General features: G+C 43.6%; 1 protein-coding gene across 4 annotated transcripts in view; it reads left to right on the top strand.

The window, feature by feature from the left end:
* CRIM1 (cysteine rich transmembrane BMP regulator 1) overlaps positions 1 to 25,358 on the top strand; it is a 208,836-nt gene that overhangs the window by 109,540 nt on the left and 73,938 nt on the right. For all 4 annotated transcript variants that reach the window (XM_088841545.1, XM_055399525.2, XM_088841543.1 and 1 more), the window contains 3 exons: positions 8,374 to 8,495; positions 18,640 to 18,822; positions 22,286 to 22,483. In XM_088841545.1, coding sequence (XP_088697671.1) covers positions 8,374 to 8,495; positions 18,640 to 18,822; positions 22,286 to 22,483 — 503 coding nt within the window. The remainder of the gene's footprint in view (positions 1 to 8,373; positions 8,496 to 18,639; positions 18,823 to 22,285; positions 22,484 to 25,358) is intronic.

The raw sequence follows: 25,358 nt of genomic DNA, 5'->3' as shown, positions 1-25,358 counted from the left end.
TGGGAAGCAGGGCAGTCTCTGAAGATGTGCGTTCCCTTGAGGATGGGAGACCAGAGGACCTTGCACTTTACACTGATGACAAGGATGAGAGGTCTGGGAATCGACAGCCCCAAGGGATCCAGGTGACGCGTGCTCAAAGTCGGCTCTTTCAGCGCCAGCTCAGGCTGCAAGCAGCTCTGAGAGCCTACAGAAGCGTTAGCAGCCCAGGCGGTGGAGGGTCTCCACATTTCCAAATAGTCCTGATGTTGATGTTTGTTCTTCACGTGATACAGGGAGGAGGCAGAATGGTCCCCATCTGCTTGTGCTCTGGTTTGTTTATATATACCTGATACCTCCCTAAACCATACTTCTTGAACAAAGCACCAGGCCCTGTGTATCCAGAGCCCACCCAGCTGAGTGCCTGCTGCACGCACCTACCCGGCAGAGAGTTCTAGGATCACGGCATGTTCACCAGCAAGCTGCTCCCACGTCCTGAAGCATCCATTTCTAAGGCAGTCGGCAAATCCAGCCCTGAACTGGGAACACCTGATGTTGCTTTATTAGAACACACTGTCCGCACCAGACCCACTCTTCCTTCCCAGGGTGCGACGCATCCCCTCCTCCTGCCTGGCTCTCCATGCACCTCTCACTCCTGCCCCCTCTCTGCCGCCGTCCTGCCCGCCGTGGAAGCACATACCAGGGTCTTGCTCCGGGCCTGGGGAGGTGAAGGCAGAGAGCTTCTTGTCCGGGGTTGTGGTAGTTATCAGGTTGTTGGACCCCACTGAGTTCAGTTCAGGACCCCCACCAGATCCGAGGTCTCGTGTTTCAACAGGGGCATGGGCCCTGGGGGCGCTTCCCAGCTGTGTGTCTGTGCCTCTGGTTCCCCCGCTGCCAGGAGGAGACTCTTGGGAACAGTCCCAACTCTCTTGTTTAAACAGTCGTGTGGGATAGAGGACCTGTGCAATGTACACTGGCTTTCTCCTGACCTCACCTGCTTACTGTGGGGCTTGGCTGTGGAAGGTGATTTCTAGGAATGGTGTGAGCCCACAGCTCCTATTGTCTTACGATTTATAGCACTTTTCTCTCAAACTTAGCACCTACAGTTAAGTTCCTTGAGCCACAGGCCAGCATTGAGAATCCAGCCATAATCATTGGCCCCTTGATAAAGTTAGGAAGAGGGTGGTCAAATGCCTGTGTCATTAAGGGCTTACAGTGGACTTTACTGTTGTTATTAATACCGTGTAGCGGGAAGTCCTGAGGACTGTTTTCTCTGTTTGCCCTCCGTTGATACTGTCCCTTTACTGAAGCACATCCTTCTGCTGCTCCCCACAGAAAAATGCAAAACACAGCAACGACCAAAAAGCACAGAGTGATTTTACTGTTGTCTTTGAAGGGAAAGTGATGCAGAACATGGGGTTTCTGGTTTTACAGGTGAAAAGAGGAGTGAGGAGGCCTCTGGGAGGAGATGTGTGGTCCTTGGAGCCAGGCCCTGTGCTTGTTGCTACGGCTAAGGGACGTGCTGAACCTCCTGGGTGGTAGAAATGAAAGAGATGGTGGAGGAATGGGCTGGGGATGGCATGGGGTGGGGGTTGTCACTTAGTAGTAAATCTTTCAGATGAAGCAGGAGAAACATGGTGAGAAATTTACACAGGGAGGGCAGTTTTCTATCAGGTTAGGCAGGCCCTCAGCTGGGAAACTCATTTGTTTTTGGAGGTTTTATTTGCAGCCTTCTTTAAAAACAAAAACAAAAAAAAACAAGCAACACAGAACTTACTCATAGCTAGAAAGAGGTTAGAAATTTAACCAGTAGAAAGATAGTAGATAGATCAGATTTAATTAAAGTTAAAACTACTCTTTATAGACTAGGAATATGTTTTATGTGTCATTACAACTTCCATTACTGACAGTTATTTTATTTTTATGGTGTGTGGAATCCTAGTGGTACACGTGCTTTGCCCTTTTAATTCCACATTTATTCTTGTTTCCTGTGTAAAGAGAGCACTGCCTCCCACCTAAATAGAGTCATTTTTTATTTATAGACACTGATTTTCTCCTTGCCAAGGGCTCAGCACTCAGCTTGGATGTGGAATGCATCCAGGGTTGGGAGACATGTTTGCAGGGGCCTCAATAAGTGGTGTTTGCTCCAGGAACAGGAAGGAGTGAGGATCTGCTCGGGGACAACGAGGAGTCTGATAGAGTGCCGCTTTGTTGAGCGGTGGGAGGAGGGGCCAAGAGGATCTTTCTCCCCGCAGCGCCTTCTGCCATCTCCCTGTGGCTTAGCATCCTTTACAGTTTCTGTCATCATTGTGGTGAAACCGACTGTTGATTCTTCAATGTAGCTATGAAGACATGCCTGGTAATACGGAAATGCCAGCATTGAATGTATCGTTCCTTTTCCTGCATTCTCCTTGGGTGAAAAAGAAAGAGACCAGGCCCATCATGAGCCAGGCCTGAAGGTTGAGGTGCTTGGGGAGTGGGGGAAGGGGGAAGGGATAGACTTTGATGTGCTTCAAGGATGAGGTGCAGACAAGGAGAAGCTGCAGACAGGGATGAGCAGGATGAGACTGGGATGGGAATGACAGTGTTGGAATCCTGGGATTTTATAGTTAGAAGAAAGCTCATGAAGGTCCAACCGTCTCGTTTTAAGGAGGAGAAAACTGAGCATCCCAAGTTTAAGTGGCTGGCTAGCAGTCATCCACTTCCTGATGGGTGATGGTATTGGATAGTGAATTCAGTTATTCTTTTCTTCATTCCACGTCTCTTAACTCATAGGCTAGCTATGTTCAGGCAGGAAGGAGACTTAGTAAGTGATCGAGAGCATGTGCTGCTGATTAAAATATACTACTCAGTAAAATGACAAAACTGGTTGTACATGGCTTTTGCCACTGGGAAGTGCAACCTACATTTTTGAGACACTGTGCCTTTGTTGTCATCCAGTCACTTGGTCATGTCTGACTCTCTGCCACTGTGTGGACTGCAGCACGCCAGGCTTCCCTGTCCTTCACCGTCTCCCAGAGTTTGCTCAAACTCACGTCCATTGAGTTGGTGATGCCGTCCAATCATCTCATCCTGTGTCGTCGCCTTCTTCTGCCTTCAGTCTTTCCTAGCATCAGGGTCTTTTCCAGTGAGTCAGCTCTTCGGCATCAGGTGGCTTCAACTTCAGCATCACTTCCTTTAGGAGCAAATTGTTCAGAAAGTGGGCCCCAGATTCCCAGTGGAATCTCCTGGAGATCTTATTATCCAGGCAGCTTCTAGAGCCCTGCCCCAGACAGACTCTCAGAGAAACAGTCCTTGACAATTGTACCCTGGAATCTGCATTCTAAACAAATTCCATAGCCTTTCCCTCCACACACTGGTTTTGAAAAGCACTGCACTGAGTATCTCTGTGTCTAAAATTTATAAAAAAATAAAAATTTTAAAAACAATACATGGTCTAACCTCTGACTTACTAGCCATGAAAAAAAAATCTTATTCCAGGTTATTGTTTGGATGTCTTTATATCATTCATTTTTTTCATTACAAGACAAATAAGACATGTCCCTGCACGAGGGGAATTCACAGGAGAAACAGTAGGGTTTTGATTTTGTACAAGGAGCAGCTCTGTACCAGGAGAGAGAGCTAACTAATCCTGGTTGCTTATTTGATGAGAGAGGGCCTTGTGGAGCGAGCGGGCAGCCTTAAGGCTGCATGGAATTTGCCTGGGGAGAAAGAGAGGCAGGCATTTGAGACAGCAAGGTTGGCTGAGCTGTGGCACTGAGTGATGGGGGTAGGGAAGGAGGATTCAGTGATCGCAGATTGCCATTGTCACTGTCTGCATATATGTGTGTCACATATGTGCATACACTGTGTCACATATGTGTGCAGGCATATTCTACTGTTTCCTCCACACGTCACAGAATATGGAAGCTAGAAGATAAGTAGAGACTTGACTTGGGAGCACCTCAAAAGTTGTGCTGGGGCTCCGGCCTGCCTGGGAGTGTCTGTGTAGATCAGGAAGTAAACGACACAAAGGGAAGGCCAGAGTGTGCACTGCCTTTCAGCCCAGAGAACCAGCCCACGCAGGCCTCCTAAGGAAGGGAGTGCCCTCTAGGGGCTTAGATGATTTTTCTGAGTGCTGTTCATCTTTGTGCTTGCCACTAAGCTGGATCCATTACCTACTAGAGAGGGAAAAAAGCTTCACTAACCTACCTGGCTGCAGCTGTGATTACATTATGCAAACATTTATTAATGTGGTACCTTGATTGATGATTATCTTAATACCGAGGATAACATTAAAGGCTTGAATTTGCAGGCAGATTGCAAATACAAGTTGGTTCTTGTTGGAGGTTAAAAAGCCCTTAGCCTATGATTCCTTTTATATGAGCTGACCAGAATAGGAAGATCCATGGAGAAAGAATAAAGACTCGTGGTTGCCAGAGGCTGGGAGAAGAGAAATGGGAAGTACAGGGGTTTTTATGAGATGATGAAAATGTTCTAAATCTAGGTAGTGGCAAAGAGTAGGACACGACTGAGCGGCTGAACTGAACTGAATGGTAGCCCAACCCTGTGAATATAAATACCATTGAATTGTATACTGTACAGGGGTGAATTTTATAGTATGTGAATTGTGTCTCAATAAAGCTGTTGTTTTATTTATCAGTTTTCTTTAAAAAGCCCTTAGCACTTCTGCTCCAGGTGTCCTAAGAGAAGTGTGGTGTTGAGGGTTTCAGAGAGGAGTTATTATCTAAAGTAATCTAGAAAGACAGATGGTATCTAGACAGACAGCGGGAGATGAAGGCTAGATAAGGGATGTTCAGCAGGGAGTAGAGTAGGCAGTGCAGAGGCAGCAGAGGGAGGGCCTGTTTGGAGAAGGTGGCTAGCATCAAGAGAATGAAGAGAAGTACTGCATTTGAATAAGGGTATGCGGCGGACTTGAGAGTGTTGAATGCTAGGCTGACAAGTTTACCAGTTAAATGAAGAGTCACTGAAGGCTTCTGACTACGCAAGTACAGGAGCGGAACCATGGGTCGAGCGTGGCGTGAGCTGGGAGAAGGAGAGGCCTCGGTGAGGGGAGACCAGGTCGGAACCTGGAAACTGGAGGATGGAAGGTTTTAGACGCGAGGAGTAAGTGTGGGCATTGATTTGCTTACAGGTTAGTCTGTTTCCTCAGCCACTAACCCACATGTTTTCCCATTCCATTGCTTGTTCTTTATCCAGGCTTTGGGGTCAAGGGTAAGAGGGAGATTGGGAGGAGGGACCAAAAAAAGAATAAGAACGAAGAGAAATGGTGATAAGGGCAAGATTCCGCTTGCGTGCTTCAGTTGCTCTGTAATTTAGCATTTCCTCCTCATGACTCACTATAAATAACAGGATAGGAAACCTTATTTGAGTTCAGATCAGTTGACGAGGCTGCCTGCCTCACTGTTCCCATCTGTGGAAGGGATGACTCCCCACCTCCAATGTAGGTAAACCAGAGAATCTGGAGTAATCTTACTAGAGAATTTTGATCAAGCTGCCTTGAACTCAACATTACTTATAATGTAATAGATTTCCTTGGGGAAAAAGGTTCCTGATCGGCCCTCATTTGTTACCTGAGACAGTACAGACTTTATCCATCAAAAGAGAACTCACACGAGTTGTATTTTGTTGAACTGTGTGAAATTGCGTTTGACTATTTTTGATCTGCAAAGAAGGCAGTTTTTGTAAAGCCTCAACCTAATAGATACTTGCTCATTGGATATCCAGCCTGAGCCCAGATTTTCCCCTGTTGGTTTCCTTCATAGGTTCCTTCTTTTTTAAGGTGGTCTTGAACATCTGCTAGTTTCAGGTTCTGAGGAGTCAAAGGTGGCAGTAACTACGGAGGGCTTGCCCAAGGGGAAGGGAGCAGGAGCAAGCCCACCTGCCAAAACCAGGGCGTCGGAATCCTTGGTTCTGTATTGTGCGGTCCTTCTGGGTTTAGAAATAAAAATTCAGCCTAAAGAGTTTTCCTTTCTTCAGGGGGTTACTAGGCAGTCATGCAGTTTTAGATCTTCTGCAGCGGACCAGAGACAACTCATGTGGGTCTCTGAGAAAACAAGAAAAGTATTTTAAAAAGTGGGAAATAGGTTAAATGTAAAAGTGGGGATAGGTCAAACATAAAAGTGGGGGAAGCAGGCTTCCATGGTGGCCCTGTGGTGAGGGATCCACATGCAGTGAGGGAGACACAGGTTCAGTCCCTGGGTCTGGATGATCCCCTGGAGAAGGAAACGACAGTCCACTCCAGTATTCTCATCTGGGAAATTCCACGGACACAGGAGCCTGGCGGGCTATACAGTCCATGGATCACAAAAGAGTCAGATAAGACTTAGCAACTAAACAACAACAAAGCGGGGTGAATAGACTTAAGGCGAACTTAGTTATGTTTTTCAAGTTGGTGTGATTTCTGACAGCCTCGCACAAAGCCTGGCACACAAGTGCACATGCGTGTTCAATCAAGATCTCTGAAAGGTCAAAAGACATCAGATGAGGTATTTATTGGTCGGTTGTATGCTCCCGGGTGTTTAACTTAGAGTGATTTCCTAGAACCCAGCAGTGGGAGACAAGATACCCAATCCCCAAAGATGTGGAAGGTTGGTCAGCTGTTCTTGTAGGATGCTTTCATTGTCATTATATCCAGATACTGGAATCAGGGCGGGGCCTCTCAATGCTCTTTCCCCATTAGTCTGTGAACTCTGAAAAGTTAAAGTTGTACAGAGTGTCAAGTGCAGTAAATGTAAAGGATATATTGTTACCATAATGTCACAGGAATATGATCATCTGTTTAAAACTGCAGTGGCCACGCACATAAAAATGAGAGACTGTCGCATAACCTTTCCAGGGACTAAAAGCTCAGTTCATGTTTACTCAGCCGTGGAAGGTGATTGTCCTGTAGGAATACAGGTTATGAATCGAGAGCTCCTCGCTCTGCTCACACCAAACAGCCAAACGTTTATTCTAAGTCAGTCAGAAATACCATTGCAGCCAAACCTTAATTACCTAACACCCTCAACTCCACTATAAAGCATATATAGCCATTTCCCCACAGAGGCCTCAGAGGGGTCACTCACACCTTTCCAGTGGCTTTAATGATCTTTGGTGCAGATTTTATCTGAATTCATTTCTGTTTTAGTTCTACACTTAACTAAATGTCATTAAATCTCTGGATCTGCTTATGGAAGTACTTGTGGAAGACAGACATTTTATTTTAGAAAAGATCTGAAGAAAAATAAGAGAACAAAGCAATCAAATAAGAAGAGGGGAAAAAACAGAGTTAATGAATTGATGTGTTACTAGTTCCTCCCTCCTGGGAATGTTACCCTCCCCAAATCTTGACTTCTCTGGTACATAAATATCCACATGCTTCCGGCAAGGATGTCTCTTTTTAAGAGGCCTTCCCTTCACTGCTGTCGACCTGGGAACTCCCTTAGTCATCCTCCACCTCTGACCCACACTTCCATTGCCAGGGGAGTCCCAGGCAGAGCCTGGCTGCTCCTCCCTTGTGTTACATTTACATCCTGACGCCCTGCTGCACTGGGCTTCTCATTTCCTGCCTCCGATTTTATTCTGACACATCAGCATCGGACAGTTGACAACATCTTTTACTTCCTCTTTTTTTTTTTTTTTTAAACCTGCCTCTTACTTTCCTGCGGTCAAGCACGTTTTGCAGGAGAATTGAAGTTAAGGGCAAGAGCCAACAGAGGTAGTTTGCATTCAGAGGAATGTACACATGCAGCTTAGAAAATCTAAAACATTAAAACTTTCAGCATCCAGATGTCACAAAATCCAGCAAAATAATGCTACAGCTTATACCCTTTATTTGTAAAGAGCTCCTCGGTCTTCAATCAGAATCTGTGTTTTTTATTATATAATTATAAATTAATGTAGCTCCAGAGGAGGGTGCTACTAGGCACAATCACACTGATTAAAAAAAAAAAAAAAAACAGCTGAAAAACTAAAGGTCAGCAGCAGTAAAGCAGCATCATAGAATCATTAGAAAATGCGGGAGCACCGTTCTGTGTCAGCCCGTCCAAGCATCACTGTTGTCTGGAGAGACAGGATAATGTATGCATAAAAGGATGGCCCTGAGTCATCATGAAAGTGTCTGTTATGCTCAATACCAGTCTGGTTAAGTAAGAAATGAAGTAATGCATTTTAGGAATTTTTCTGTCCAAATGGTTAATGTTAAATTTTCTGGGCGTATACTAAGGAGATGAGCCTTAGTTATTTGGAATGCCAATTACGTTAGGACCCACTCCCCGTTCCCCGGTGACACCAGATACACAGGACAGTGTCATGGAGAGGGGTGAGGAGTGTGCCACAGCCACTTTGTTTGTGGTCTCCCAACTTCTATGTTGTTGTTTATTCACGGGGTTTTCCTTCCCTTTTCTCTGGTTTCAGATGCGAGTGTCTCTCTGGCTTATGTGGTTTCCCCATGTGTGAGGTGGGATCCACTCCCCGCATAGTCTCTCGTGGAGATGGGACACCTGGAAAGTGCTGTGATGTCTTTGAATGTGTTAATGGTACGTGGGGTTTCTCTTGTTCTCAGCGAGTGTACATTTGTGCAGGAGGAGGAGGAGGGAGGGTTCAATCTAGCCGCTTCTGTCTTTTTAAAAGGCAGGCAATATGCTCAGGGAGTTGATGAAATTCAGAAGAGTTGCTCAAGATCCCACCACGCAGTAGGGAAAGTTAGGAAGGGAATCCTCATTCCATCTTTTAGAGAAGGCATTTTTGAAAAGGTCATCGCAGACTACACGTGGCCGTCATATTCTGCCGTGTGTCAGTCGTTGAGAAATTCTAGGATTGCAGGAAAAGGACCACAGAAAATGTGGCCGTGTTCTTCCAGACAGAAGGCCTCGTCCCGTTGCTTTTGGACATAGTCTGTGTAACTAATGCCACGCTGGAGTGACCACAGTTTGAAAAGAGAAAAGACCGTGTTCCTCTCGTTCATCCTTTCTGATTAGAGGAAACACCTCTGGCCAGCCCCTAGTCAATAGTATTGTCCTCATTAAAGCTGGAAACTTGTGGACCAGAAAAGCCATTCTTCAGTCCCAGGATTCCTTCGCATAAAATCCACCTCTCTCCCTCTCACCTTTCAGCAGAGGGTTTGGTGTGTGACAACCTGGTGTTTATTGAATTTAGATGCTAGAAGGAAGGAGAGCCTAAATCGTGCCCCTCCATCAGACTTTTCAGAAGAAAAGCAAAGAATAAACTCAAGCAAGTGAAGTGTCAGTGATTTTTAGAGAGCATTATTTAGTCAGTACTTAGACACACAAGGAAAATGACTTTGAATGTGGACAGATACAACAAAATTATACAGATAGGAGCGTCCATTTTAACTGTTGCCCATAAGAAATCAGGGTTCAGAGGGTTTCCTGCCGTTCTCCCAAGCTGCCCCTCCCCCACAAGAAAGGGTTATATGAAAAGTCCAGACTTGTTTCACTGAGTCCTGTAGTTTTTAGGCCAGAGGCTACATGTTTTGCTTTTTTTTCCCCGCTTTGAAGAAGCACTGGCAGTATGGCTTTGTGGTTAAAAGAGAACACAGACAGGAACTGGATGACTTCAGTTTGAAAATCAGTTCCTCCACTTAGCAGCTGTATAGCTCTGGTCATCCCTTTGGTCTCCCTGAGCCTCAGTTGCCACATCTGTCAAACGGAGAGAATAACAGTAAGTGAAGTGAGGTTTTGTATGTGAAGCACTAGAAATTGTGCTTCAGGAGCAAATAGTCTCTCTGATTCTGTGTGCCTCCTTCCTGTTCACTGTCCTGGACGTCACAGGACGTTGCTTCTTGACTTCAAGCATGCAGGGAGAGATACAGGGCAGGCTGCACGCACATACACTCTTCTCCGTGCTTCTCCCCACCTGCATTATCATCCAGCCGGTAGTAATGTCTTCACCACCTGCAAATGGCCAAGCCTCTGGTACTTTCTGCTGAAGCTAATTGACTGTAAGTGATATTCTGTGAATATTTCACTCGTACCATCGGGACCGAAATAGTTGGTCCTTGTCCTGGGCTCCTAGCACCTCGGATGTGCTTCCTTCTGGTGCTCACCCCTCTGCGTGTCTCTCTCTCACCCTAGAACCTGAGCTGCCAGCAAACAGGGAATCTGTCTTGTGCCTGTGACATTAGCATGTCGCCTGTTTCTCACGGGGCACCTGGGTGCTGACGCATGGCTGGGTGAGCAAGCAAGTGACCTGATTCATATTGTCTTATTTCCCTCTAGAGTGGCTGTTAATTGTCAGCCCATAGAGGAGTTGTTTGGGAGAATCCACTATCTTTTACTGCCCCACACTTTAATCTGAAGTCTCTTATACCCTGGAAATTATACTTCTAGTAATACAACTTGCTGTTGTATCCGCTGGGTGAGAAAGTGAAATACCTTTCTTCTTTCTTTGCTTTTTATTTATAGAAACGCAAGTGTCAGGCCTTCTCATCGGTACATTCACTTTACATCTCTCCCCAATGTGATGCAGTTTGGGCAGCTGATTACTGCCCCTGCTTGACTTCAATGGCCTTGGATAAATCTCCAGGGCCTGCTCCCATTTATAGAGCCCTGACTTCAGGAACAGGCCTTATACTGTGAGAAAATGTTGAGACGACAAAGCAGTAACAGGATTTCTGGTGTTTTCCTCTTTCTTACCACCATAAATTAGTTGGGTGATCTTTGCTTTACTTCTTGTCCTGCTGTAGTTTGTCTGTTACTCTATTAGTCATTAATTGTAGGTGAGACTAGAAACTACAGTACTCTGAAGATTTTAAATTCCACAGGATAATATTTATGGAATTCTATCTCAAAGTCTGTATTTCACTTTCTTTGGCGTACATACACACACTTCCTTTCCATACACATCTTTGTATGTGTGTATGTATATTTGGTTATTTGGCACCCAGTGCCCTGGGGACATCTTACTATTGTCATAAGATCCCCATTAGAGGGTATTACCTATCAAAAATTCATTATCATTGCCCGGAAGAGCAGGGGTCTATTTTATGTATACATATTTTTTAAAGCCTTATATGTGTATATATATATATATATATATAAAGCCTTACTTACCCACAAAGGATTTGAGGCAATTTTACACTGAGAGCAGACACAATAAAATAGTGGTAAAATATTAATGAGAAAAGAGAGTCAGACTGTAGAATTGTATGTAAAAGTTGAAAAGCAAAAAGGAAGTGCCCACAGGTGTGCAAGCCATAGCATCTGTCTATGTAATTGCTGGAGTTAAATGTCAGGTTAGGCCCCCGGCATCCTGGCCGTCAAAGTGGAAATGGAGATAGAATCGGACCCACAATTGTTATTTTTAGAGACAAGAAACCTGCCAGACAGGGCAGCATTCTCCTTGTATGGAAACTTTTGAAAAGAGAGCGCTGGATGACGCACTAAATTGTGTCCTCAGTTGCTTTACTCCCAATTTCCTCTGGCTGCTCTTCTCAATAAAAAATAAAAGCAAAATATTAAAATACACCTCCGTGAAGGCAGTTTTCAGGGGTGAGTTGAACACCCATCTGGAACCTGGGTGCCTGAAGATCTGTTTCTTGATTTTGAGAATGCTGCCCAACCCCCTAGCCCCCACCACCATTGTACCCCTGCAACATGTCGGAAGGTATTGGAGTAGATCTGGGAACCCCAGTTCAGGAGACAGCAGGTTGCTGTCTAACCCCATGTGAAGAAAAGGAGGTTACCTGCCAGCACTCAGTTCACTAGCTGCCATACAGGTAATCCATAGGCTTACATTATTTTTTTTTTTTTAAAGATAAGCATTATAGTGAAAACAGAAGATTAAAAAGAGTTCAAGAACTCTTGAGTTTTGAAAACATTGGCCTAGATGAATGGATGGAAAGAGCGTTCTCCATAAATGCTACTCCTCTTTTCTGTTGGGTTTGGTTTTGTATTGGTGGGAGGCTGGCTGAGTTGCCCGTCAGGTTGTGGCAGTCTGTGACTGGGGGCTGAAAGGAGTGCCAGCACGGTGGCAGTTGAATGGGAACCCTGTTGTTGAAACCAAATGAGCAGGCGGTGAGCTTGTGCTCCTTTTGTGTGAACTTATGAGACATCAGTATCATCACCTAGAAGGATGGCCTCCACAGCAGTGTTGAATAATCCCACATCTTCTTGGGGAAATGGTTCTGTGTCTGCTCTGGCCCAAAACAAGCTTTTTCATCCGTCACCGGGGGTTGAGTGAAGGCCTCTGCTGTAGATGGACATGTGTCCTTTTCCATTTGGTAACAGTACATCTTACTGCCTTACACTGGCCCAGCTCACTCATTTCTAAAGGCATTTGGGTTTGAATAGGGAAGTCATCCATGCTCAGAAGCGATCATTTGGTTGCTTAGATATCAGGTCTCCAACATACAAAAATGCACAGACAGCCAAACTGGAACATCGTGGCTTGAGTGTCATAGCCATTTGAGTGTCATAGCCACTGACTCTTCCAGCATCAGACACTAACATGTAAAATCAATCAATCATAGGAGAGCCAGATCCAAAGTCAGCTTCTCCTTGTGTAAAATTTGGGCCTAGAAAACTCAGACCGTGGGTTTCCCTTGTGGTCCAGTGGTTGAGAATCTGCCTGCCGATACAGGGGACATGGATTCAAAGCCTGCTCCAGGAAGATTCCACATGCCTTGGAGCCACTGAGCCTGTGCTCTAGAGCCAGGGGCCGGAACTACTGAAGCCTGAGTGCCCTAGAGCCTTTGTTCCGCAACTGGAGAAGCCACCACAGTGAGAAGCCTGACCACTGCAAATTAGAGAGTAGCCCCCACTCTCTGCAACTAGAGAAAGCCAGTGCGCAGCAATGAAGATCCACCACAGCCAAAATAAATAAATAAATCTTTAAGAAAAGAAAAAACTCAGACCTTCAGTTTGTTAATTAAAAGTTAGTATCTGTTGAGAACCTATTGTATAGCAGTGATGCTCAGTAATATTTCTGGGGCTCTAAGGTCTCCTTCTACAGTGATGGAGAGAATATGGCACTTTGAAAGAAATATTCCACGCAATATGCATTTGTTGAGCATCCATTGTGTTCTGGGGGCCTTACCAAGCTAATTTTGCATAAGAGTCATACAGCATTCTGCATTGTCAGTACTGTTCCCCTTCTCTTATCCTGAAGTACCCTCTGTCCGGTATGCTCCAGCACACACACCCAGCTTCCCCCACACAGAAAAGGTGGTTTCTTCCTTCGCATATATAGAAGCTCAGGTACCTTGCCTTTGTGATTCCATCAGTTTGTTGGTTTATGGAGAAATTTTCAGACATTTCTCATTTGTCATGCAGTTATCTCTTTTTTGACTTATTAAGTCTGCCCACTTTGTTCCTGTAACACTCACCCCCAGAGAAAGGAGACCAGAGGCAAGACATCAGCCATTTTTTCACTGAGATATTAAAGAGAAAAAGCAACAGAAGTATACTTATTTGGACTTTTCCCCTCCATTTTCACATTTGATGTGAAGTTCTACATTTTAGTCTTTTCCTTTGCTAAAATTATATATCTGTCACCATCTGCCAATCAGCGTGATTTGGCCAGGCAATAGAACTTACTAGCAATCTATACTATAAAATTCTTTTTCAGGAGTTCTGGAATATATTAAAGAGGGAAGAGAAGATTCCAGAACTGAGAAACATAAAATTTAATTGGAAAGACACAAAAAAACATGCAAAAATCTTTAAAAAGATACTTTGTGCATCTCAGTGCATATGCACTTTTATGCATTGAGAAGTACAAGTTGCATAGTAAGTTATTCTATTTGTAATATTATTCTTTTCTCCATCCATGGAAAATGTCCTCTTACAGAGGTAGTGGTACCCTCCCTATGGTTCTGAAATTCATCTCTATCCCCAGGTGAAGAAGTAATTGGTCATTGCTCCTCAAAGAATACTGCCAGCCGTTTTTATCATGCACTTTTCTGAAGAGCTTCTCTAAATTTGTCTAAGCATCAAACAGGGATTTCATTATATTATGTGATTTTTTTTTTTTAATCTTAAAGAATCAATTGTGTTTTCAAGGCTGTGTTTTCTGGTTCTCACCATCTCTCTCAGTTCCACTCCCTTGCTCTCTGCCTTGCTGCTGCTGCTAAGTCGCTTCAGTCGTGTCCGACTCTGTGCGACCCCATAAACAGCAGCCCACCAGGCTCCCCCGTCCCTGGGATTCTCCAGGCAAGAACACTGGAGTGGGTTGCCATTTCCTTCTCCAACGTGTGAAAGTGAAAAGTGAAAGTGAGGTCTCTCAGTCGTCTCCGACTGAGTGACCCCATGGACTGCAGCCTACCAGGCTTCTCCATCCATGGGATTTTCTAGGCAAGAGTACTGGAGTGGCTTGCCATTGCCTTCTCCGCTGCCTATGCTAGTGAAATGTAACTGCCCTAGCCTTCTTGTCAATCTCGTCTCCTCCCACTCAAGCTTCTGCACAACCCGCCATAAAAGCGAGTTCATCTGGAGCCACTTTGTTCATAACCACAACCTTTCCTCCTCACTTCTTCAAATCTTGCACCGAGATTTGTCGCTTCACCCAGATGGTCATTGTGGTTGATGAAGGCAGATAGGTAATTAATACTGATTGGTTTCTTAAAAAATGTTCTTCTTCAGTTTGAACGGAAACTCAGCATTTTGATAGAATGCAGTATTTTGCCTCCTTCCACAGCATGCAAATTTGATTGGTGAAAAGTGCTTCATTTCCTGTACTTTCGAACTTGGGGTATAACTGCCCAATTCCTTCCAATCCCAGCTCAGTTTAGTGTGTTAGATGAAAGCATATAGACTTCTGAGTTGTAATAAGATGATTCTTTCTGACAGGAGTTTTCTGGGGGAAAAAAAAAGTAGTATATCCAGCCAGTAGTAGGGAAGAGGTTCAGACAGGCACATTTACCGCCTTTGTGAAAGTACATGCACACAGATCATCTCACACTAATGATGTGACTTTAGGCAAGCTGCCTCATCGCTTTAAATTTCATTTTCCTCATTGAAGAAGTAGATGTTAATACTTGTTCTCTATTCTCAACAGCATTGTTATAAAGTCAAATTAGAAAACACTAGTTTGTCCAAGTACAAAACAAATGTAAATATACTCAAAATGCAGTGGAAATCTCACGTATTTCGAACATGCAAGGTGAGATATGGAGAAATGATATTAGGACAGAGAAGCCCATGACTTATGTATGTCATAATCCAGTTTTTCCTACTTTATTAAGTAGGTTGCATTAGCTCAGGAGAACTTTTTTTTTTACTTTGGAATTACTTTTATTTTCCCAGCTTTACAGAGATACATACCATGCAATTCACCAAGTGAAGTTGCACAATTCCATGATTTTTAGTGTATTCACAGAGTTGTGTGATTGTCATCACAATTTTAGAACACAGTCATCAATCCCCCCGGAATCCCCAAGCTCTTTGAGTCACTCCCTATATCCCCCAGACTTTCCAGCACTAGGAAACTACTGATCTACTTTCTGTCTCTGTAGATGTGCCTGTCACATAAATAAAATCCTACACAACATGTGGTATATTTTGACTGACTTCTTTTGCTTAGCATAATGTTCCCCAGGTTCCTTTATGTTGTAGTATATATCAGAACTTCATTCCTTTTTATGGCCAAGCAATATTCCATTACATAGATATATCACATTTTGTGTATCTTCCATCAGTTGGTTGATGTTTAGACTCTTTCCATTTTTTGTTTACTGTGAATAACATTGCTGTAAACATTTGTGTACAAGGTTTTATGTGGGTCGACGTGTCCATTTCTCCTGGATGTGTATCTAAGAGTAGAATTGCTGGATCCTCTGGTAATTCTGTTTCATATTTTGAGGAACTGCCAAACAGTTTTTTCAAGACAACTGCACTCACCAAGATGTATGAGAGTTTCCATTTCTCCATCCTCATCAACATTTGTTATTATCTATATCTTTTTCATCTTAGCCATCCTACGATATGAATTGATGTCTCATTGTGGCTTTGATTTGTATTTCCTTAATAAGTAGTGATGTTGAGCATCTTTTCAGTGCTTATTGGTCATTTCTGCATCTTATTTGGATAAATTTATGTTCACATATTTGCTCATTTATCAATTGGGTTATTTTTATTCTTTCTGGATACAAGTTCTTATATATGTCAAATATCAGATTGCACCCTTGTTAAAGGTCACTAAATATGAGAGTTTATGTCTAAACTCTTAATCAGTTCCATTGAACTTTATATTTATCCTGATGTCAAGTACTACATTGTCTTGATACTATGGCATTGTAGTATGTCTTAAAATCAGAAAGTGTGAATCCTCTAGCTTTGTTCTTCTTTTCAAGTTTGTCTTGGCAATTCTGATTTCCTTGAATTTCTTACTGATTTTAGGATTCACTTGTCAATTTTTTACAAAAAAAAAAAAACTAGAATTTTGATAGAGATTGAATGAATATGTAGATCAATTGGGGGAATGTTTTCATCTTGCCAGTATTATCTTTCAGTCCATGAACATGGAATATATTTTCATTTACTTAGGGCTTCTATATCTTCTTTGAACAGTTTTTTAGTGTTCAAGTACAAGTTTTGTACTTTATGTTTAGACTTATTATTAAATATTTTATTCTTTCTGATGCCACTGTGAATGGAATTTTTTAACTTTATTTTCAGGTTGTTTATTGCTAGTGTCACTCCAGTACTCTTGCCTGGAAACTCCCATGGATGGAGGAGCCTGGTAGGCTGCAGTCCATGGGGTCGCTAAGAGTCGGACACGACTGAGCGACTTCACTTTCACTTTTGCATTGGAGCAGGAAATGGCAACCCACTCCAGTGTTCTTACTTGGAGAATTCCAGGGACGGGGGAGCCTGGTGGGCTGCTGTCTGTGGGGTCGCACAGAGTCAGACACGACTGACGTGACTTAGCAGCAGCAGATATACAATTTATTGAAGTTGCAGTTTTACCCTGAAATCTCGCTAAACTTTTTGTTCTAATAGTTTTTTAGTAGATCCTTCTTTTTAAATTCAAAATCATGTTGTTGGCAATTAGAGTTTTCCTGCTTTCTAATATGGGTGCTTTTTATGTCAATTTCTTCCCTAATTACCCTGACTGGAGCCTCCAGTACAAAGCTGAATCAAAGTGGTTAGAGTGGACATCATTGTCTTAATCCTGAGCTAAGGGGAAAAGCATTCAGCTTTCACTATTAAATATGATGTGCTAACATCATAGATGCCGTTTATCAAGTTGCTGTTTAACACCTCTGCTGCTAAGTTGTTGAATGTTTTTATCATGAAAGGGTGTTGAATTCTGTCAGATGTTTTCTCTGTGTCTGTTGAGATGATCCTATGGTCTTGTCCTTTATTCTATAGACATTACATTACCTTATAGTCAATTAATTACATGAATTGATTTTTGGATGTTAAACCAGCCTTGCATTCTTGGGATAAATCTCACTTGGTATATGATATTTTTCATATGCTGCTGGATTCAGTCTGGTAGTACTTTTTTGAGTATTTTTATGTTTATATTTATAAAAGCTATAGATCTATAGTTTTCCTTTTCTTGGGATGTCTTTATCTGGAGGGAGTTCTTTTAAGTCAACCAAAATTAGAGTTAAGGAGTAGATTTAGGGGAGAGTGTTTTCGTGCAGAGAAAAATTATAAATCATTGGTATGGTTATCATTCTAAATGTAGGGTTTTGAGTCCTTAGCAGAAAACATAGTCTTGAAAAACAGTGCGAGTAGTACAAGCTTTTAGTTGAAGAACTACTGTTTTGGCTTCTATCATTTGCTAAATGTGTAACTTTGCACAAATTACCTAGGATTTCCTTGCTTCTACACGCAGGATAAGTATTTCTACATCAGACCTTTGGGGGATTAAGTGAAGTAACGTATGTAGAAAGTGTTTTTTAAAGGCCAAGCACTATTATAATTATAGATTATTAACTAAATAGAAAAAAGAATTTCAGAGAAAACACTGGAGAAACAGAAACATAACCTGCTGCTGCTGCTAAGTCGCTTCAGTCGTGTCTGACTCTGTGCGACCCCATAAACGGCAGCCCACCAGGCTCCCCCATCCCTGGGAGTCTCTAGGCAAGAACACTGGAGTGGGTTGCCATTTCCTTCTCCAATGCATGAAAGTGAAAAGTGAAAGTGAAGTTGCTCGACTGAGTCACGTCCAACTCTTAGTGACCCCATGGACTGCAGCCTACTGGGCTCCTCCGTCCATGGGATTTTCCAGGCAAGAGTACTGGAGTAGGGTGCCATTGCCTTCTCCAGAAACATAACCTAAGAGGCTTAAATAAATTTTTTGAGGCAGAACATAACGTAATGTGGATTCAGGATCGTTTACTTGAGATAGACAGTGATTTAGCAAAACACCCGTTTTGTTTAACAAAACTAAATCTTTTTCAATCACATATCAGAAATGTCAGTTCCATGGTCAAATAATTACTTTTATTTGGGGTGAGGAGAAGCCAGTGTAGATTTTACTAAGGGGAGTTTTGATTCCTTGTTATAATGAGGATAATGATGTGCTTTGTTTATTTTATTGTACTTTACATAGCTTTATTGCTTCTGTTGTAAAAAATTATATTGAGTTTAGTAAAGTTCCATTAAATTTTAACCTCGTGCAGTATTTTCTAGAGGCTGTTTGAAAAACATGAAAGGACGCCACTCAGAAATGACTTTGAATATGCTTTGTTTGTTTTAACTCCTTTAGAAACAAAGCCAGCCTGCGTGTTCAACAACGTGGAGTACAGTGATGGAGACATGTTTCGAATGGACAACTGTCGATTCTGTCGGTGCCAAGGGGGTGTTTCCATCTGCTTCACTGCCCAGTGTGGTGAGCTGAGCTGTGAGAGATACTACATGCCCGAAGGGGAGTGCTGCCCTGTGTGTGAAGGTAAGGAAAGCTGCCAATCAGAGAATAATAAGAATAGGCTTCCCAGCTGGCTCAATGGTAAAGAATCTGCCTACCAATATAGGACACCCAGGAGACATGGGTTCATTCCCTGGGTTTAGAAGATCCCCTGGAGGAGGGCATGGCAACTCACTCCAATATTCTTGCCTGGAGAATTCCATGGACAGAGGAACCTGGTGGGCTACAGTCCATGGTGTCACAGAGTCGGACATGACTGAGCAACTGAACAGCAAATCATAGACATAGTTTAAAGTGTTAACGTCAAAACTGACGTAATTCAGTCTCACTCAAAAATAGAGGAAGATTGAAGAATTCCCCGTTTTTGTCACATGTTTTGCCTTTTAGGTAATGCCAGGTAGACGATGTGGAAACACTTCCCTGAGGGAAATTATCCCCTGGGTGTAGACAGCAGTCGTGTTTCCACAGGTCACCATGAGGTCTCCCGGAGGCACTCTCTGTTCCTCCTCTGCAGTTCCAGCAGTTTCTTGGCAAGTCCTAGGACTTTCTCTTCATCCTGACAGTAGGATTCCCACTCTGCTCCCCTCAGAGTGGGTGGGGACAGGAGGACAGGACAGCCCTAGTGACTGACAGCCTCAACCAGTCCACTCAGAGAGGACCGACCCTGCCTCCTTTCTGATACCCATGCCCCTCCAGGTGAGAGCAGGGCCCCTTGGCATTTGCAAAAGTGTGTTGGTGAGAGTGGGGCCGTGGTGTGGCACCTGGTCAAGGCCCAGACAAGTGTCCAGGTTAGCCCTGGGCAGAAGGATCCCCAAGGTCTGGTTTTTTTTTTTAGTCCCCTTTTCCCTCCAAGAAATAATAGGTCCATGTTCCTCCAATAGGCTCAACCCTCCTGTCTCTGCTCTCCAGAAATAAGACATTTCAGAATGATAACTGAATATCACACTACATCCCACACATTTTAAGGATGAGGATAGTCAGAAAAGTAGTCACTCCTCTCTTGAGTTTCCAGTAAAGCCAGGAACAGTGCCCAACTGTGTCTCTGGTCTAACCACACTACAGTTTCCCCAGAAGGGAGGGTCTCATGAGCATCTCTTCTCTTCTGGGCCACAGACCTTCAGTCCCGAGTCAGGCATGTCCACCTCACGTCTGACACTCCTGCCACCCTTAACCTCCGCACGTGAAACGAGAAGACAGAATTTCGTGTCGTGTCCTATAACTTGCTCTGTTTTCAGAATCCCATTTCTTTTTAGTATCTGAGCTTTATTTACCACAGAATCTGAAGATCTGAAATTGCTTAGATTATACAAACTATTATTTGTATTATTTGTATAATATTATTACATTCCTAACAGGGAGGCCCGCTCACCTATTAGAAATTATTTTTGCTAACATAGGAGAAAGGTGGATTTTTTAGGTGTCATAGGGGATTTAAGAAAGTCACATCAAGCTTTTAACCTTCCCGATTGATTTGTCCCCTCACTACCGCCGGTGTATAATAGTCCCTGAAGTTGGTGACAGTTGGTGGTATAAAAGCATAGATGTGAACCTCTGTGTAGTAATTATAACGAGTTGTCTGGCCACAGATCCAGTTATGTCTCACTTCCTGGAATTCAGATCCAGGCTCAAAGTAGAAATGAAGTATGCAGTGTAATATTTTTTTTTTATAAAGAAATTTTATGAAGTCTTATCTGACTCAGGTCTCTTGGCTGCTTCCGTGGCTGACAGACTGCCTTTCTGAAGTTGTGACTTCACGGCCTTCAGTTCTGGCCTTCTGACTCTCTTGTAACTAAACTTTCTTCCTCTTCAAAAGAAAGAGGACCAAACTCACAACTGCCTGGACTTTCCTCCCAGCACAGCAGCACTTGCTTCTCTTGAGGCCAGATTTTATGTGTCTGTAAAAAGAAAGTTGAGTGATTTGTCTGATTACTGTGATGTATAAGGATATTTGGGGATTTTATATTTATGTGCTATCAACAACCTCAGAAAACTCTGTCACAGTAGCCTTGGTTAACTACGTCTCCCAGCCTCAGTTACTGCTTGACCGCTCAGCTCAGGTGGAGAAAAAGCTGTGTAGGTTCATGGCATTCCCTCCAGGGCACAAGCAGTGCCCTCTGTGGTTCAGTTCAGTTCAGTCGCTCAGTCGCGTCCGACTCTTTGCGACCCCATGAATCACAGCACGCCAGGCCTCCCTGTCCATCACCAACTCCTGGAGTTCACTCAGACTCATGGCCATCGAGTTGATGATGCCATCCGGCCATCTCATTCTCTGTCATCCCCGTCTCCTCCCGCCCCTAATCCCTCCCAGCATCAGAGTCTTTTCCAGTGAGTCAACTCGTCGCATGAGGTGGCCAAAGTATTGGAGTTTCAGTCCCAGCATCAGTCCTTCCAATGAACACCCAGGATTGATCTCCTTCAGAATGGACTGGTTGGATCTCCTTGCAGTGCAAGGGACTCTCAAGAGTCTTCTCCAGCACCACAGTTCAAAAGCATCAATTCTTCGGCGATCAGCCTTCTTCACAGTCTAACTCTCACATCCATACATGACCACGGGAAAAACCATAGCCTTGACTAGACGGACCTTGGTTGACAAAGTAATGTCTCTGCTTTTTAATATGCTATCTAGGTTGGTCATAACTTTCCTTCCAAGGAGTAAGCGTCTTTTAATTTCATGGCTGCAATCAGCATCTGCAGTGATTTTGGAGCCCAAAAAAATAAAGTCTGACACTGCTTCCACTGTTTCCCCATCTATTTCCCATGAAGTGATGGGACCAGATGCCATGATCTTTGTTTTCTGAATGTTGAGCTTCAAGCCAACCTTTTCACTCTCCTCTTTCACTTTCATCAAGAGGCTTTTGAGTTCCTCTTCATTTTCTGCCATAAGGGTGGTGTCATCTGCATATCTGAGGTTATTGATATTTCTCCCAGCAATCTTGAGGTCTGTCCTGAATAAACCCCTTAGGGGCCTGCCTATATCTCACTGTTATCTCAGGGACCACCAGGCACCATGAGATAGATTCCAGTTAGCCCTAGAAATAGCAGGCCCCCTATAAGTTAGATGGGGCGTTATTCTTTCTACTTTACTGGGGGCTGAAATTGAGGTATAATAAACTTGTAAATTGACAATTCAGAAGGCATCTGCAGAGCCTAAAATGGATCTGCATTTTTTGTTTTTTCTGATTACCACCCCACAGCTCTATCCACGAAGTTTTGCACCTTTATGAAACAGTAACACCTGCACACTGGCTTGTATGCCTCAGGCCCCCTGCCCTGTGAGCTATGTCAGGATAGGTGGGCATAAATTCTACATGATGGCTGCCTTTGCATGTCACCCTAGAGACACCTCCTGCCGCCCCGAGCTTCTGCTGAGCACAGCTGGAAAAGAACTGCTGATGAGGAGAACCTGGGGAAATAATGTCTCTAGGTGCAGGCAGAAATAACATGTAGAATGCCCTCGGTCTTACTTGGAACTTACGTTTGAATTTAGATCCTGTGTATCCTTTGAACAATCCTGCTGGCTGCTATGCCAATGGCCAGATCCACGCCCACGGGGACCGGTGGCGGGAAGATGACTGCACGTTCTGCCAGTGCATCAATGGGGAGCCCCACTGCGTGGCGACGGCCTGTGGACAGAGCTGCATGAACCCCGTCAAAGTGCCTGGGGAGTGCTGCCCCGTATGCGAAGGTAAACCTTGTGGATCCTAGTGAGCCCCTGGTGAATGTCTCGTGTCAGATCAACTTCCACCAGTGTGTGCTTCCTTGGATTTTATTTCCTCAGGTGTTAGGTCTGCTTCCTGCTGTTAGATGATTTTATGATACAGCCCAGGCTAATCATTTGGAGGATATGCTGCAGATTTACAGTGAGAGCAGTGTGGTCTTTATTTTACCACTGCAGATAATACTTAGCTGAATACTTTACACTCAAAGAATATATGCATTTGAAATCAGTTCACCACAAGCCTAATTAACATCTAAAGGTCAAATCAGGGAAATGAAATTGGAAATAAGACCCATACTCAAAGCATAGTTTGTTCAATTTGTAATGCTTCTATAAGCCCAAGAGTCCTGGCAGCTAGAAGAAAGACCTGGAACCATCAAAGGCAGTTTTCACTGCCCAGAGTCCTCCCTCTGAGTGTCCATTGTTTCTATTATCATGATGGCTGTGGCTTTGCAATTCCTCTCAGGCTTTCACTTATGTCTTGGTTACCTGCATTCATGACCTCTCTTCCTTTTTAGTGAAGAGGTGCCTGAGATATCCTGGACTCGTCTTTCCATCTCAACCCCTAAGCTAGGCCATTTTCACCGTCCTGGGAAGATTCTTTGTACATTTATTCAAGTCAGTCTAATCCCCAGTCCATATCTGTTAATACAGAGATTGAATATGTATGCTGATAGATCTAATAGAGAGTATCCATCACTAAGAAACACATTTGTATAGTGAAATGAACTAAAGTGGATTGGAAATTAATCCTTATAGAAGATGGATCCTTCTAGAATTTTTAAAAACAGCTGTTAAGGAAATGACCAGTTTTTTCAGAAATTCAGTCAAGTGGACTGAGTCTTCTGTGGAGAAGGCTTTTGCTTCTACCTCAATTTTAATCAACTCAGTCTTCAGAGTTTGCCTGACTAGCTTCATTAACCTCTGAGGGGTTGGAGTTATTAAAGATCTTAAAAGTCATATAAAAATTTAAACTGGAGGATTCTGGTTCTATTGACATCACCAGTTCCCTCACCATTACTCTACTTACAATGCAGGTGCCACACTCCAAAACTTTATAGCTTCCAGATGACCAATTTTATGGAAATCACGCACCGCCCCCCCCCACCCTTGCAATATACTCCTCCTATCCCCTAAAGGAAGCATTTCAGTGCTGGAAAATGGAGTGCACAGTAGTATGATGGTGTATGATCAGCTTTACAAGGAAGGATGCCTTGCTGGTGCAGATTGAAATGGGACTGTCTATTCCTAAAAATTAGGGATAATCTGTTGTTGATTTGCAATGTTTAAGTATATATGTATGCATGATAATGAAGAATTTCTTTTTTAATTTTAAAAAGCATAATATATAACCCAGTAAGCACTAACCTTTTAACTTCAGGAGTCTTGAATCATAGATTGAAAATAAGACTAAAAATAAAAGACTTGTAAAAAAAAAATATATAGGGCTTCATTTCTAAAAGTAAATGCATATCGTTTTGCATTCATCTTTTGCAGTCATTAGCAATTCCATCCTGGAGAAGGCACTGGCAAGCCACTCCAGTACTCTTGCCTAGAAAATCCCATGGATGGAGGAGCCTGGTAGGCTGAGTCCATTGGGTCACTCAGTCGGACACGACTGAGACCTCACTTTCACTTTTCACTTTCACGCATTGGAGAAGGAAATGGCAACCCACTCCAGTGTTCTTGCCTGGAGAATCCCAGGGACGGTGGGCTGCCGTCTTTGGGGTCGCACAGAAAGGACATGACTGAAGCGACTTAGCAGCAGCAGCAATTCCATCCGGGTGAGCAGAGAAGGGAAGCAGGTGGTGAATAGAAGGGGAAAAAAAGTATATATGAGAAAACTGATTTATTCTTATGTAGATGTTTGGGTAGGAAGGAGATATTAGTTTGATCACTTAGAGTTTGGTCTCTGCAATGTTTGAGTCAGGTTGTAATCTTATCTTCCACTGTTTGAGAAAAGAGTGACAGTTTGAGCCAGCCATTAATTCCAAAAAATGTACTAACCACCTTCCGTAATTCAGATACCACATTGGACACAAAGAAAAAAGACATCTCCTAGTAAACTTCAAAGAAACTGGTTCAGTTCAGTTCAGTTCAGTCGCTCAGTCGTGTCCGACTCTTTGCGACCCCATGAATCACAGCACACCAGGCCTCCCTGTCCATCACCAACTCCCGGAGTTCAGTCAAACCCACCTTCATCGAGTCGGTGATGCCATCCAGCCATCTCGTTTGGGCTGTTTTAAATTAAACCAGGAAAAAAAAGGAATGTCTGTATTCAGATGCTATGGGATGAGTGCTTTTTATGTGTACCTGATTTCGTTAAACCTCACATCAGCACTGTGCTGTAGGCCTTATGATCCCATTTTAGAGATGAGGAAATTAGGTTTTGGAGATATTTAGGTAAATTCTTCCACGGTCAGTTGCCAACATGTGGCTGAGCTGGGGTCAACTGAAGTCTGACAGATTCAGCTACATTTGTGTCAATTTTCCCTGCTCCCAGAGGTCATCTCAGTCTCCTCCTACCCCTATTTCTAGCTCCCTTATATCTCTCTCCATCTCTGGCTTTTGGCCCTGTGTTGGAGACCTGGAAGTCCGTTGACGGGGAGGAAGACATTTGCAGTTTGACAGCTACTCCGGGTGTATTCCATGTGATCTCCTGAATCTGAGGACCCTGGGGGAAGGACACCTTTGAGACTCAGCCTCGATTTGCTTCTCAGACCTCACGTCCAGGTCGTCTCCTCCACCAGACTTGGCGTCTTTATTCCAAGCTGTTAGGCTCTGAGGGTCTCAGTTCCTTTCTGTCTGCCTTGTGCCCCAGCACTTGTGTCCCTTCACCCAG

The sequence above is a fragment of the Moschus berezovskii genome, chromosome 11 (genome assembly GCF_049115385.1).
Source record: "Moschus berezovskii isolate FMDL1 chromosome 11, NW_MosBer_1.0, whole genome shotgun sequence".
NCBI classification, from domain to species: Eukaryota; Metazoa; Chordata; class Mammalia; order Artiodactyla; family Moschidae; genus Moschus; species Moschus berezovskii.
The sequence above is the reverse complement of the archived record's forward strand: the minus strand, read 5'-3'. Positions and strand labels throughout refer to the sequence as shown.